The sequence below is a fragment of the Lolium rigidum genome, chromosome 4, assembly GCF_022539505.1.
Source record: "Lolium rigidum isolate FL_2022 chromosome 4, APGP_CSIRO_Lrig_0.1, whole genome shotgun sequence".
NCBI lineage: Eukaryota > Viridiplantae > Streptophyta > Magnoliopsida > Poales > Poaceae > Lolium > Lolium rigidum.
In genome coordinates this window covers 280,148,171-280,164,011 of record NC_061511.1, presented here as the reverse complement: position 1 = coordinate 280,164,011, position 15,841 = coordinate 280,148,171, and the positions used below count along the sequence as shown (strand labels likewise).

Below are 15,841 nucleotides of genomic sequence, written 5' to 3'. Positions count from 1 at the left end.
CTCTTATCTGAATCCGATCTGTTAACCTGCTCAGTTGAGCTTGTTCCTCTAGAGTCGATAACAATGCATCGGCTCTTATTATTCTGAAGTCGATGTCCGTGCATCGGCTGTACTAGCATACTGTTGTCTTCGCATATTTTCTCAAGTCGATGCCTGTGCATCGGCTGTGATTTGTCTGTACACACACTTTTTTTTACCGGCCGATTTAAAATCGGCCCCCATATCTCACTGTCCATCATCCCACATGCTTGGGAAATACTTCTTGAGATGTTGGCCATTGACGGCCACTGGGAACTTCACACCATCCAACTGTTCAAGCATGTAGGCATTGCCCTTCAGAACCTGGATGACTTTGTAAGGACCGTGCCAATTAGGAGACCATTTGCCATATGCTTTATCCTTGGTTCCTAGTGGCAACACTGCTTCCCATACTAGATCACCAACTTGAAACTCCTTTGGTCTCACCTTCTTATTGTATGCCCGAGCTACCCTGGCTTTGTTCTCTTTAATCTTCTCCAACGACCAAAGTCTAAGTTCCGTTGCATCCTCAATAGTGTCACTCATCAGGGTTGCATACTCTTCAGGTGTCAGGTCATTCTGAAACGTGACACGTCTCGATCCAGCCGTAATTTCCCAAGGTAATACGGCCTCCTACCCATAGACAAGCTGGTACGGCGAAGTCTTTATAGCTCCATGGCATGACATGCGATAGGCCCACAAAGCTTCTGACAACGTCTCATGCCACACCCTAGGGTTCTCGTCAATCTTCCTCTTAATCAGCTTGATCGGGCTTTGATTGGATGCTTCGGCTTGCCCGTTGGCTTGAGCATAGTATGGAGATGATCGGATCAGCTTAATCCCCATGTCATCGCAGAACTTTCTGAATTCTTTAGAGACAAAAACCGAACCTCCATCGGTCGTGATGGTTTGGGGAATCCCGAACCTATGAATGACATGTTCTTTGACAAATTGGATAACATCTTCCGATTTTACCTTCTTCATGGGAATGGCCTCCACCCATTTGGTGAAATAATCCGTAATGGCCAGAATCCACTCGTGGTTTTTGCTCGACGGAGGATGGATTTTGCCGATCATATCCATGCCCCAACCTCGAAATGGCCAAGGTTTGATGATGGGGTTCATCGCTGATGCGGGTACCATCTGAATTTTTCCGAACATCTGACACGCTTGGCATCCCTTGTAGTACTTGAAGCAGTCCTCAAGCATGGTAGACCAATAAAACCCCGATCGCCTAATTAACCACTTCATCTTATGAGCCGATTGGTGAGTTCCACAGGCGCCTTCATGCACCTCATGTAAGAGCCGATTAGACTCGGTTGGTCCCAGGCATTTGAGTAGTAACCCTTCCAACGTCCTGTAGAACATGTCATCTCCTATAAGGACATATTTCATAGCCTTGTATCTTATCCTTTTAGGTGCCCCCGAGCCGAATCCTTCAAGTAATTGAAGATATCGGCTCTCCAATCATCCTGTTCCGAGAACCGCACTCGAACTTCGACCCGTCCGGTATGTCCTTGTATCCTGACGCTATCTGTGCGAGATCATTGGCGTCGGTATTCTGAGACCTTGGGACCCAATTGAAATTGATGTACCGAAAATGTGTCATCAGCTCACGACATTCCATCCAATATGGAAAAAGTGACTCACTCTCGCACTTGTATTCGTCCGTGAGTTGGGAGATCACCAACTTCGAGTCTCCAAAAAGCTCCACTGCCTCTGCCCCGGCTTCCAAAAACAACTCCATTCCCTTGCGCACTGCCTCATACTCAACAACATTGTTGGTGCAAGGGGTAGATAGCCTGATGGCGAAAGAATATGTTGCCCCCGAGGCGACACGAGCGGAATGCCGATGCCACAACCATCGTCACAAGCCGATCCATCGAAGAACATAGCCCATGCACGTACGGATAGTGCTGCTATATTAGTATTAATCCGTTCAGCTATAAGATCGGCCAACGCTTGTCCCTTGATTGCTTTCGCAGGCGATACCGAAAGATCGAACTCCGACAACGCAAACATCCACTTACCAAGTCGGCCTTTCAAAACGAGGGCCGACGGCATGTGCTTGACAACGTCGACTTGCATATGACGATGATCTCTGCCGTCAAAAGGATGTGATGAAGCTTGGTGCGAGGTGAAGAACGAGGCAAAGGCAAAGCTTCTCGACCTCGGGATACCTTGTCTCCGCGTCCAACATCCTTCTGCTGAGGTAGAAAACGACCTTTTCAACACCCTCATAGAGTTGCACCACCACCGAAGCGATGGACGTGTCGACTATCGATAAGTAGATATAGAACGGCTCTGTCTTGTTGGGGCGGAACTAGCACGAGCGGCGTTGTCGGATACCGCTTAATCTCGTCAAACGCCTGCTCGCTGTTCCGCCCCCGGTGAAACTCGTCATCAGATTTAATTTTCACCAGCGCTATGAACGGCTCGATTCGTCCTGACAGGTTAGAGATGAATCGCCGGACGAAGTTGATCTTGCCGATAAGACGTTGGAGCTCCTTCTTCGTGGTGGGCGGCTGCATGGTACGCACTCGCCTCTTGACTTTTCGGGCCGATCTCAATTCCCCGTTCATGAACCGAGAAAACCTAGGAACTGACCGGCCGTCACACCAAAAGCACACTTCTTTGGATTCATTCTCAGTCCGAACTTCCGAGTTCGGTCTAGGATGCGTCGCAAATCATCCAAGTGTCCCCCCATGGAGACAGATTTGACTACCACATCATCGATGTAGATTTCCACCAACTTGCCGATCAGATCGTGAAATATATAATTCATGGCTCTTTGGTACGTTGCACCAGCATTCTTCAACCCAAAGGTCATGACTACATATTCAAACAAGCCTACTGCCCCTGGTACTCTGAATGCGGTCTTGTGTATATCTTCTGGAGCCATGAAGATTTGGTTATAGTCGGCGTTGCCATCCATGAAGCTTAACACCTTGTGGCCAGCGGCTGCATTGATCAACGTTTCTGCCACAGGCATCGGATATTCATCTTTTGGAGTGGCTCTGTTGAGATCTCGGAAATCGATGGCCACACGCCATCGGCCGTCCTTCTTCTCTATAGGAACGATACTGGAGATCCATTCAGCATACCTGCATGGCCTGATGAACCCGGCGGCCAACATCTTCTCGATCTCTTTCTTGACCTCTTCCAGAATTTCGGCCTTCATCTGACGTGCTCGTTGTTGGAACGGCCGAAATCCTTTCTTAAGGGGGAGCCGATGTTCAATGATGCTCCTGTCTAACCCAGGCATCTCTGTGTAATCCCATGCAAAGCAATCTGGGTATTCTTTTAACAAAGCTATCATCTGACCCCTAAGATGTGGATCTAACTTATTGCTGATAAAAGTTGGTCGCGGCTTATCCCCAGGACCGATGTCGACTTCTTCTAGCTCATCAGCCGATGTAAACCCATACCCTAGCTTTCCGTCACCTGTGAGGTCGACACCAAATACGAGGAGAACGTGTGGTAAGGATAATACGGGCCGATTGCTGGAATCGGCCTTCATCTTGATTGTAACTAGGATTTTTTGGAAGTGTCGGAGCCGATCGCGTGGAACGGCTTCCTCCTTGTCTTCGCTATGAGAGCAGCTGCCCTCGTCTCTGTCCTTACCAGGGTGGCGCCCAAGTCCTACCATGTTGATGTTGAACGAGAATCTTGGCTGGCACCTCCCAGGGTACGTGCACTCCACCATGTCAACGGCGTATGCCGGTGAATTCGGCACTTCTGGTGCTGCCAACGCGAATGGCAGCGGTGGACGGGACTGGAGTGGCATCTCTCCTTGGTGAGTCCCTAGAGCTGGTCCTGACGGAGAGTACCGATGCCTCATGATTTCCTGGATCACCCGAAGAGCGACACGCTCCAAAGTGTTCACCGAGCTCTCGGAATGGCGGTGCAGCGAATGAGCTACCATGAAGTTAATCTCCCGACGCGGGGACTCGGTGCATTCTTCCGACGGGGCGGACGGGTCCACTCCATCGAGCGCGCCTTCGGTGAGAACCCTTTCCACCCGATGCCATGTGAGCGGGTTCCGTGAAAAGAGCCGATGAGGTCGGCTTCGAGGATTGCTTTGACCTCGTCATACTTCTTCTTGAGCTCCTCGGTCGGATCCTCGTACGTGATCGGAGTGCCTTCCGCCATCTCGGATGTAGATGGCGATGCGGTTGATGTCGAAGACTGTCCCACCGGGCTTGCCGAATGTGTTGCGGTCGAAACCCACCGGCGAGCAGCGACGGGCAACACAGGTAGAGCCGGGAGGCTCCCGAGACTACGGCTGGCCCCGGTCCCTCCGAGCGACGGCCCGCAAAGACTCGGCACGCACGTCCGATGCTTGGTGCAAGGGCGTGCCACCCGACCTATACCCGGTCGGGAAGGTGTTGGGTTGTGCCTCGCTTAGTTTCTCGCATGGCATACACGTAAACATTAAATACGAGCCTCGATCGGCTCTCAGGTTGTCCTGTGAATCGGCTCAAAGAGCCGATCCACCCATGATCCGTACGAGGTGTACGAATATATGGTGGTCCTGCTTGATCAAAATAAAGCTAAAACGCCCTACTACGATTTAGGGTTTTCACCACATAATCGGAACATCCTACTCGTGATTGAGCCTGGCGGCCACGCACGGTGATCGTAAACCGACCCTAGACAAGGCCTAAAAACCAACATGAAGTTTATCCCCGGAACATCCTGTCTAGGGCTAGCAAACTACACCCTACGCGCCACTGGATCCTTCAAACCGTTTGTAAGGCCTAACTATGCAGATATTAAACTAATCCTTGAAGAACAAGGAGCAATCATAACGGATCGGATCTACCGAATAATGATCAAGCGGGGTGCCGCCCTTACACCTAAGATAGGTGTAAGGGCGGCTAGACGTCTAAGGGTTGCACGACGACGAGCATATGATACGATGAACAATGCTAACCCTAACACATCTATGATAACTATGTTGCTCGCCATCAACAAGGCTTCAGCACGAGCAACGCATAAACAACGAATAAACGTGTACTGCCTAGATCGCAAGATGCGATCTAGGCAGCATGATGCTTACCCGGAAGAAACCCTCGAGACAAGGGAGTTGGCGATGCGCCTAGATTGGTTTGTGGTGAACGTGATTGTTGTTTATTTCATAAACCCTAGATACATATTTATAGTCCGTAGACTTTCTAACGTGGGAATAATCCCAACCGGGCACGAGCCAAACTCTATCTAATTGACACGTATCCTACTATATTACAGATACACGAGCAAACTGGCCCAAACTTTGCATATAAGGCCGATTCATGTATTCCTTCCATGTATATTCTTCAAGCCCATCTCCAATCGCGACCCACCTCTGATCCGGTCAAATTCTGGTGATAACACATACCAGTTGAGATATTTGTCATCAGTGATGTCCACATCAATGAAAATAATTTATTCACGGATCTTGAATCACCTCAACCAATTTTGAGGGTTATTCGTTTACTAAGTGGAAGTGCACAATTATTGTTTAACTAAACGTCAATCATGAACACACTCTAAATAAACTTGTGTATATTGTTTTGAGAATATGGATTGCTTTGAATTTTACTTTTAACATAATGCTTGGGATTAATTGCAGATGAACACAACTATATTGAGGCCTAACAATTTAGTTATTTTTCTGCAGCCTAGAATAAAGTAAGTCGTGTCGTTTGTGGAATCATGACATTGTGAGCATCTTTGATCTGGTTTAACGTAAACAGTTGAAGCATAAAGTTGTCAAAAAAAAAAAACAGATGAAGCATAACAAAACATATCACACAAAGACACACACACACACACTCTCTCTCTCTCTCTCTCTCTCTCTCTCTCTCTCTCTCTCTCTCTCTCTCTTAAACCAAATTCCACAAAAACAAAAACAAACAAAAAACAAAAAAAAACACCTAACAATGTTATGCTAAAAGGAGGCCTGCCAATCTAAACGATTACTCCATACCACCTCACGAAATCTGTCAAGCAGTAATGATGGTGCATAATTAATGTACAGACATGTACATCCTTGGTCATTTGATTTGATCGTCACATATGCTAACGCTATCCCAGAGAAAACCAACTCGTTGAATGAAACTCGAACGCAATGATAGCCTTCCAGAAAGTAGGATGGGCTGCGGCTCCGGTAGCACACATCGAACAAGTGTACTTCCGTGCCATCGCCATCGGACTATCGGGCTGCCTGCCTGCTTGCTGCCCACACATGTGTGGTGCTCGGTTGAGGATCGGAGACGACGCCTCGGTCGGTCAAGCAAACATCCATGGAAGTGCCTGGCCTTCCTTTCCTGGAGAACAATAATGCCCGGGGAAGTTTTTGACCTCTGGAGCCGACTTCCGGGGACACGATGGAACGCAGATTAAAAGAGTTCAAATTATATTAGCAAAAAACTCTGAAAGTCTGAATCCGATCTGCAGCTGCATCGTCTTGCCAATGGAATGTTTTTTTTTAGATAAAATGCTAGGGGAACCAAATGAAGGAACGTTGCTGAGAGGATGCGACTTTTGAACAAGAAACATCAGCGAACGAACAGAAAAAGCTCGGGCTATTTGGGCTGGGGATGGACTCATCCTTTGGTATAGCAAAGGAGGCCCGTTAAGGCTGGAAATGCGATTTTGATCTTGGGTGCATACGATCCTATCATCGGAAAAAATATTTTTAATATTTATACAATTTGGAACGAAAATTTCACGCGTATATGTTGATATTCATTGTGTGCATGTTAAGTTCCGTGGAAAAACGATATTTTTTATGTCATGTGTAAAAAGACAAAGACAAAAAAATGTCTTCTGAACAACTTAATTTTAACACCAATTTTTTTACACATGACATCAAGATATATGCGCGACATTTATTGTCGGAGTTTTTTTTGACATTTTATAATGCGTTTAAAAATTATTTCAAAGACCAAGAGCATGTGCATGCTCCCAGGTGCAAAAAGAATGCCATATCCAACTAAGGCACAATTCTTTTAACGGCTTAAAGAACATGTAGTCCCCTCCTCAACTTCTACCATAAGGCACATAGCTTATTACTTGGAGCTTCTAAATTAATTATAGGATAAGTACTTTAGAGGCTCTAACTAATAAGTCGGGTGGCTTAGTGGGCATGTACAATGGGAGGTGTGCTTAGAGGGTGTGGTTAGGAAAAATAAACTAGGTTTTTTGTTAAGCATTGGTGCTTATTTGTACACGAGAGGTGTCTATTTAAGCATATGTCTAGTACAAATAAGCACCGGCGATTCGACAAAAAATGGTTTATTTTTGTAAGCACTTCTTTAAGCTCCTCCCATTCTACATGCCTTTATGGTGGAAGAAGTTGGGGGAGAGAGTGGCTTATTTTTTAAGCTATTGAAAGAATTGGGCCTAAACTCGTGAGGTGTGACGAATAGGCTTTTCAATCTTCACCTACACCCCCACATGATAGATAATTTTGTCAAAGAAAAAAAAAACTATCAAAAGAACTAGGCCTAATTTCGTGTGACGATAGGCTTTTAATCTTCACCCACATCCCCATGATATTTTTTTTGTAAAAAAAAAGAACAAAACAAGTGGAGATCTTTAGCTCCTGGGCACCTATGGTCTATTGGCTTTAAAATTTTAAAAATTGCATTTACAAGTTTTAAAAAATTGTATAAAACTTCGATGTAGACCAAGATTTACCCCACAAATGAAGATCTTCGGACCCTGGAACACCAGTGATCTATTGATTTAAAAATTGAAAAATCACATTTACGGGTTTCAAAAAATTGTAAAAAACTCCAGTTTTACCAAGGATTAATCCCACAACGTTTGAAAAATATCAATTGCAAATACCATTCTGAGTTGTACAAAAATGACAAAGTGCGGATCTGATTATGTATATTTTAAATTCTTCAATTTTTATTAGATTTTTTCATTTTTGTGTAACCTTGAAATTTTTTGTATTTAGATTTTGCATACTTGTAGGTTACATCATTGTTTTTTATATTTATTGAAACTTATAAATATGATTTTTTTTCAAATGAAAAGATCAGCCAAAGACGTTTTTCGTTTAAAAACCCTATATTATTATTTTTTACTTAATTTATGGTTAGTTAACTAAGTATTTTATAATAGTTCATAACAGTAAACTTAGTTTTTGTTTTCTATTAAAGTATAATGGTCTTGAACATTAAACATTCAAAGGTATGCTAAACCATTAGAGCCAAATATTTTATTCCATATCGCTGAATATTTATTGCACAAAGATTATGCGATGAATGTCGGATGTGCGATTGTGATTGTGTATCTGAAGAAACTTCTTCAATGATAAAAACTCAAATGGGGAAATTAGAAGATAAATTCATCATCATATCTATAATATCTAAATTGAAGCAACCCGCTAAGAGTAATTCTCTCAACATGCAAGCATGCCACATCATCTTCACCAGTTTCAATTTGATTGTAAGCCACGTCAGCTACGTCCTATCTATCTATTTCTTTTATTTATTTTGTTATTTTTAGCAGCAAATCATCACCCTTTTTTCAGAGATTTTTTTAGACTCTATGCTAGAGGCTGTGCTCCTTCATCTTCTTCAGAGTTATCTCACCTTATGGACGGTGAAACTGCAAATACCGGGAACACATGGGTTCCCTATTCATCTTCTCCACCAAATTAATGCAAGGGTAAGTGAAACGAATGGATCTGCTCTGGCGTTTAAGTACCGTAGCTGCTCCATTCCCGTCATCTTCACCACAATTTCACAAGGAGGCCTTGACTCCCGCCGCCTTCTGGTGTTGCCCGTCCATGCTGGAGCTGGACCAGATGTGGTAGCCATCGATCTCCCTCCTATATTTGGGTATCAGGCTATCAGCCTTAGATCAAGAGCAGCAACCGCTCCTCTACAAGAACCTCCTTTCAGGTACAAATATATTAGATTGTTTCCATTGGAGCTTTTGCAAGCTTTTAAACTACGGTGATTCAGTTGTTCATAGAAGCTATTTTGTTTTCTTACTGATGTACGTTTGGTGAATTTCCTTCATAACAGGTATATGCCCTCACACATTGATACATGCAGTATCGACTCATCAGCATGCTGATGCAATTGACCTTTGATTGAGTGCAGCCATGAGATGTGAGAAGTCAAGTTTTACTCCGCCACAAGTCTTCTGATCGTCGATCGGTGCCACTAATTATTTCTCTTTATATGTTTTCAAGGTTAGCAGTACCACAACATTTTAATAAATAGACACACTGCATCTTGCTTATCTATACAGACTCATATTCATGAAGGGTATTGCTATCTTGAATTTGGCAATTTGCTGCCTGATAGCAACGTGGTATAAAAATCTGGCATCTCTATCTTTCAAATGCTCAATTGCTATTTATTTCAGAAGTAGATGTGGGATTATTTTCCAAATCAAGTAATTCATGTGCAATTGCCATTGTAATAAGTTTCCACCCGTGGTCTGTTTCATCACTTCCTACAAATCTTCTGTATTCTTCATGTATCTAATCTGCTATGTATCTAAGCTGATATTTAACGACATTATAACTGTTTATAATGACTCAATTAGCATTTAGCAATGAACATGTATATTTTTATTTTTTTTGACAATCAATACCACATATATTCATAGCAACAAATAATACATGGTAGAGATACATGAACTGACTCCAACGATTACAAAATAAAGTCTAAAAGATAATAACAAATTTTCGAGGTCTTCAATTTCTTTCTTCTTCCAGAACACAATCTTGTACTCTTCTGAAGGCAGCCAAAGATAGATAACGAACCATAAACCTGTAGATACCGACGAAAGTTCTCCCATAATTTTTTGAGCCGCAATGCCAAGGCTGCGTGCACGCACGCAACCATTAAAGCAGTCATACAACATCGGCAAGAGTACCAACACCAGTATGTCAGGGAATAATAACCGACTAGCTTTGTCGAGGACGTAGCAGCCGGGACAAAAACTGCGAGGATAATCCTCCTCGCGGCAACAACGACAAAAGATCCAAAATCGATCTGGCGAAGCAAGATCCGAAGGCCCATACCTAGAAAATTGTGATTGTTCAACACCACCATTGACGCTGGGAAGAAGATCTCGTCGCCGAACGAAAGGCCGAAGATCACTTATTGCAGACGATGCCATCTCCATTGAGGAGAAACCAACAAGAAGACGGCTACCAAAATCCTAACATAATCTAATGAAAATAATACTTTTATTCGAAACTCCACACATAGATCGGGTTCCCCACTCCTCCTGACGCCGGCGAAGCCGACCGGAGGAGGAGGAACCAATCTATGGAGGAGGAAGAACTGGAGGCGGCTAGGGCTTAGGCGGCGGCTGAGAGGAGAAGCATGTATATTTTTATTTTGATAAAGATTAACATGTATATATGTAGCTCAATAGAGTCAGTTGCCTTCTTTCGTCATTCAGCAATCTGAAGTACTTCATCTTATTTATGAGAGACACTTTTTTTTGTTTTCAGTATTATGGTAATTGTGCGTGCTAATTCGCTGATCTACATAACCAGATGTAGAAGATTGGTACATAATGGCATGCAGAATGAGGTAGATGTAGCGGGTCAACTTGGTAAGCATTTATATATGAGGCTGATGTTCATGTGTATGGAGCATGTGGAGCAGGAGGACTTCAATTTTTTTTCATACCGTACCTTCTTAAAAGCTAAGTTGGCTACATGCAAAATTATCTTTGCCGAAAGAAACATTTATTGTTGGATTAGTAAATTTGATCTGAACCGAGTTTGTTGTACAAAGATATGCGTGTGATCGAAAAGTAAATTCCACTCTATGATAATAGACATAGTCAAGTAAGAAATGGGCTTTTATAACACTATATTGCTTCCAATATTGATATCTCTTGCCTTTACACATTCGGAATCTAAATGTGCAATGCCTACACTTCCAATATTGTTTCATTCACAATTATCTTATTTATCCTTCCCTAGAAATAGTTATTCTCCTTAGCTTTACCACGTGCACTAATATGTAAAAGTTTGTTCTTTACAATATGATTTGCTACTGATCCGCAGCAACGCGCGGGGAATCATCTAGTTCTAAGAATAGAAGTGCTTTAGATGGTTACAGCAAAGTGGTAAAACCACCAATGGACGCAATTGCTAGCTCAAAAAAAAAAAACATTAAAGCAGGAAGAAGAGAACTGGGCGTTTGAGCCCAACCCGAGCCCAAACTTAAACCTAACAAACCCAAAACCCGCGGACCAAAAATCTCCGAACCCTCACCGGCAATACCCGGCGTCGCCGCCATGCACGCCTCCGTCCGCTTGCTCCGCCGTCTCTCCTCTTCCTCCTCCTCCCGCTCGCTCCGCCGCCTCCCCTTCCACCCCTCGCCCCTGCCGCCTCCACATCCACTTCCTCTGCCACTCCTCCGAACCCGGGCCCCCCTCCCCCGCCTCGCTGGCCGCCGCTTGTCCACCATCTCCTGCGCATCCACGCCCTCTCTCCGGCTAGGGGAATGCGGCGCTCTGGGCACTCCGGCGATACCGGAGGTGGAGAAATCCGAGGGAGAGGAGGAGGTGGATTCTGCGGCGGCGCGTCATGACACGGACGCGTTCGCGGCGGTGGAGCTGGCGCTGGACTCGGTGGTCAAGGTGTTCACGGTGTCAAGCGGTCCAAACTACTTCCTGCCGTGGCAGAACAAGTCCCAGCGCGAGAGCATGGGCTCCGGTAAGCAGCCGATCTTGGCAGTTTAACCCTGTGGAGTGAGTCGGAGGAGTATGTCTGGATAATTGGATCCCGCTACTTTGGTAGGTGGTTAGGAGTGATGGACATGGAAAGAGAATACTGTATAATATTTTTGATTTTAAAGATAGATATAGTGTCAATTTTCTGTGGGTTCGTATTACTTTGCTCATTCAGTCAGACAAAGAGAGTATCTTGTATGCAAATTTTGGGTGTTGTTCCTAATTGTATATTATGGTGTATGAACTAAGTAAATGTTATAGAACGTGGAAACTGAAGAATTTTAGTTTTAATGAGAAGTCACTGTACATGGATTTCCCACTGCATTACTGGATTGTATTGTATACTGTTAAAATATACACAATATAAGAAAAAAACATAGAACATAGAAAACGACTTCAGAAAATGACATAATGTGAAAGGTTATTTATTTTTGGGCCTCCAATGACATTGGAATGGAGTTTGTTCTGTGGTTCATCTGCTAATCTTCCATCCCCATTGTAGGCTTTGTAATATCTGGAAGAAGGATCGTCACAAATGCTCATGTGGTAGCTGATCATACTTTTGTTCTTGTGAGGAAGCATGGGTCACCTACAAAGTACAAGGCCGAAGTTCAGGCTGTTGGCCATGAGTGTGATTTGGCTCTTCTGACAGTTGAGAGTGAGGAGTTTTGGGAGGGGATGAACAGCTTGGATCTTGGAGACATTCCGTTTTTGCAGGAAGCCGTCGCTGTGGTTGGCTACCCTCAGGGTATGAGTTTGACATTGACATTTTGATATCTTTTTTTGCAGTAGTATATAGTTAGTCCTCAAACTTCTTAGCTATATGATTTTATCCACAAGTATCCAGTTAGGACTGTGCATTAGGGATTAGTCATATTGTGGGATCTTAATATTGTAATGGTTCTAAAACGTAGTTGGGTAACAAATGTAATTTATATATGATCGTACCAATTCTACTGATCCTAATTATTAACTGCAAATAGCTCTTTTAGTTATAAAGCTCTTATCATATGATGAAAAGATGTTTGATTGGACTTTATATTTGGAATAAAGCTGTTAATTGAAACTAGCTGAAATACACTTTACATTTAAGAAAAGTACCTTTGTTAGAATCAGGTGGGGTCTTAGATTCATGGTTTAAGGGTTGAGGGTCTTAGATTCTACTACTTGATCCTAGATTGCAATGTTGTTGGGATATCTCTGTTTTGAGCCGGTACCTAATCTAAAAAACTGTAACCCTAGTTTCTGCCGTTTCAGAAAGGTTCGCTATTACTTCAATTTGTTCAGCTCAGCTTGGTTCCGATGCTGTACTGCTGCTGCTAGCATTAACTGGTCATCTACTTAGACACTTGAAACATATAAAAATGTGGACAACTTAATTATTCTGGAGTTTTGATGGTGCAGGTGGAGACAATATCTCTGTCACCAAGGGGGTTGTTTCTAGAGTTGAACCAACACAATATGCCCATGGTGCGACTCAGCTCATGGCTATACAAATAGATGCAGCTATTAATCCAGGCAATAGTGGAGGGCCTGCAATCATGGGCGATAAAGTGGCTGGAGTTGCTTTCCAAAATCTGTCAGGAGCGGAAAATATTGGGTGAGCACTCCACTTTTTTTTTGTCTTTGCACCAATTGAATCTTTATTTTATCCCGAATTCTGTGCTTAACCTTTTTTTGGCAGGTATATTATACCTGTGCCCATAATTAACCGTTTCATTTCTGGAGTGGAAGAGAGTGGTAAATATTCCGGGTTTTGTTCTCTTGGAATATCTTGCCAGGCCACTGAAAACATCCAAATAAGAGAGTGCTTTGGTATGCGGCCTGAAATGACTGGAGTGTTAGTGAGTAGAATAAATCCTCTATCTGATGCTTACAAAGTTTTGAAGAAAGACGATATCCTTCTTGAGTTTGATGGCGTGCCTATTGCGAATGACGGGACAGGTGAGCTTAAACTTCCCAATATGCATTGGTCGGTATTTTGTGTTGCAAATTTTTGTTTTCTATATGTTTATATATTTGGATGCATTAATTATCTTACCATTCTGTTTATAATATTATTTAAGTATCGTCATTTGGCATACTATGCTACATATTTTTGCATTGCTGATTGATGAGTCTATGCATGTGCCACTCTGAAATATGAAGCATACTAGCATCTCAGCTTCAATAACTGATGATCATAATCTCTTTTAATGCTTGCAGTTCCATTTCGTAATAGAGAGAGAATCACCTTTGATCATCTTGTGTCCATGAAGAAGCCTGAAGAAACATCAGTTATCAAAGTGCTAAGAGATGGCAAAGAGCATGAATTGACTGTGACACTTAGACCTGTAAGACCATGAAATGCTACTTATACATTTTATCTGAGCTTTTGATTGACCAGGGTGCATCTTGTTTGAGGGGTTGTGGATACTAAGTGATTGATGGGATGGGATGTTCTCCCTGTTTAGTGTTTGTTAGTACTTAGTTTCCACAGTGTCAAACATTTCAATGGACTGAACCTTGATCGAAATAAACTCTAAAACAAACCTACAGAAGTAGCATCCATCCAATCAGTTATTACCTATTTTAGGACTCATCCCACAAAAGTCTGTAACACACCGAATTCACTATATTAGCCCAGCGAGTTGAGCCTGTAGACCTTTTCTACAGCTAATTGAACAGGACTTGGTGTCTGGGTCTGACTGGATTTATGGACTGCCCAAACTCATACTTGTGCAGGTTAAATAGTAGCCCAGAAAAGTAGATTCATTTGTTACACACTAACCCCCAGGCTTAGGCTTTGCATCCATCATTTGCTGGCACTTTTTCCTATCTTGATCTTCGTTCTCTATGTAGACAGTGAAGTGATCTTATACATGCATTTCTTCTTATGCAGCTGCAACCTCTAGTCCCTGTACATCAATTTGATAAAGTACCCAGCTACTACATCTTTGCTGGTTTTGTTTTTATCCCGCTGTCCCAGCCTTATCTCCATGAATTTGGAGAAGACTGGTACAACACTTCGCCACGCCGACTTTGTGAACGGGCATTGAGAGAGCTTCCAAAGAAGGCTGGCCAACAGTTAGTAATACTCTCGCAGGTACTACTGCACTAACTCACTATCTCCTCATGCCTCAGTTTACCCCATTTATGATCTTGATAGGAAACATCTTTCAGTCACTTACCCTGTATATTTTCATGATAATTGATCTACTACTCAAATCTGTGTATCAGGTCCTCATGGATGATATTAATGTCGGTTACGAAAGGCTGGCTGAACTGCAGGTATTTTTCTATTAGACACATCCTTTAGCACACACCGCACCCTTAATGATAGTTAATGTTATCTCAGCTGACGAGGCTTCATGATATTATCAGGTGAAGAAGGTGAATGGTGTTGAGGTTGAGAACTTGAAGCATCTGTGCAGTATCGTGGAGGGATGCACTGAAGAAAACTTGAGATTTGATTTGGATGATGAGCGGGTCATCGTTCTAAAATTTCAGAACGCGAAGCTTGCCACATCTCGGATCCTGAAGCGGCACAGGATTCCATCAGCCATGTCGAATGACCTTTTCAATGAACAAGGAAGCAATGGTGAGACCGAAGCGTCAGGCACTAACTGACACATTTCGTAGACGTAGCTACACAGCTTCCTGCAGAAGAACCGATATTAGCTCGGTTGTTTTTCCAGAGGCAGATGCGGAAGGACGAGGACTGCCTGGAGCTCTCCACTGGCTGCGGCGGCTCCTGTTTGGCTGACTCAATTTTGATGGAAGGAAGAGGGGGGTCTTCAGCAAATAAGAAGAATCCAAGTTCTTCAGCGTAAGATGTAACACTATCATTCTTTGCACCCCCTAACTATTTATCATTCTTTCTTTTGTCACTACAAGGGTTGTGGCACCCTGTGTTTAATTCAGGTTATGTATCATCATGAAAATGTAGCATAGGAAACAAGGCACTTTGTTCCAAACTTGTACAAGTTTTGCTGACATGTTGAGACAATTTATAGAAAATTTTAGCAGAGAAAGGAAAACCTGAGTGTTTGACTCCTTCTGCCAGGTTGGTGTAATGTTCTAACAGTTTCTTTGGATCTGTTCTATGTTCTTGATGTTCTATCTGAAT

General features: G+C 43.2%; 1 protein-coding gene across 1 annotated transcript; it reads left to right on the top strand.

Annotated features, from left to right (window-relative positions):
* The first annotated feature begins 11,295 nt into the window (after positions 1-11,295).
* On the top strand, positions 11,296-15,691 carry LOC124705393 (protease Do-like 10, mitochondrial). Its single transcript, XM_047237123.1, has 9 exons — positions 11,296-11,716; positions 12,236-12,481; positions 13,138-13,333; positions 13,418-13,677; positions 13,939-14,066; positions 14,615-14,818; positions 14,953-15,003; positions 15,097-15,313; positions 15,411-15,691. Exons 1-9 carry the CDS (start codon positions 11,296-11,298, stop codon positions 15,476-15,478), a joined length of 1,791 nt encoding a protein of 596 aa, XP_047093079.1. The 3' UTR covers positions 15,479-15,691.
* Positions 15,692-15,841: the final 150 nt, after the last annotated feature.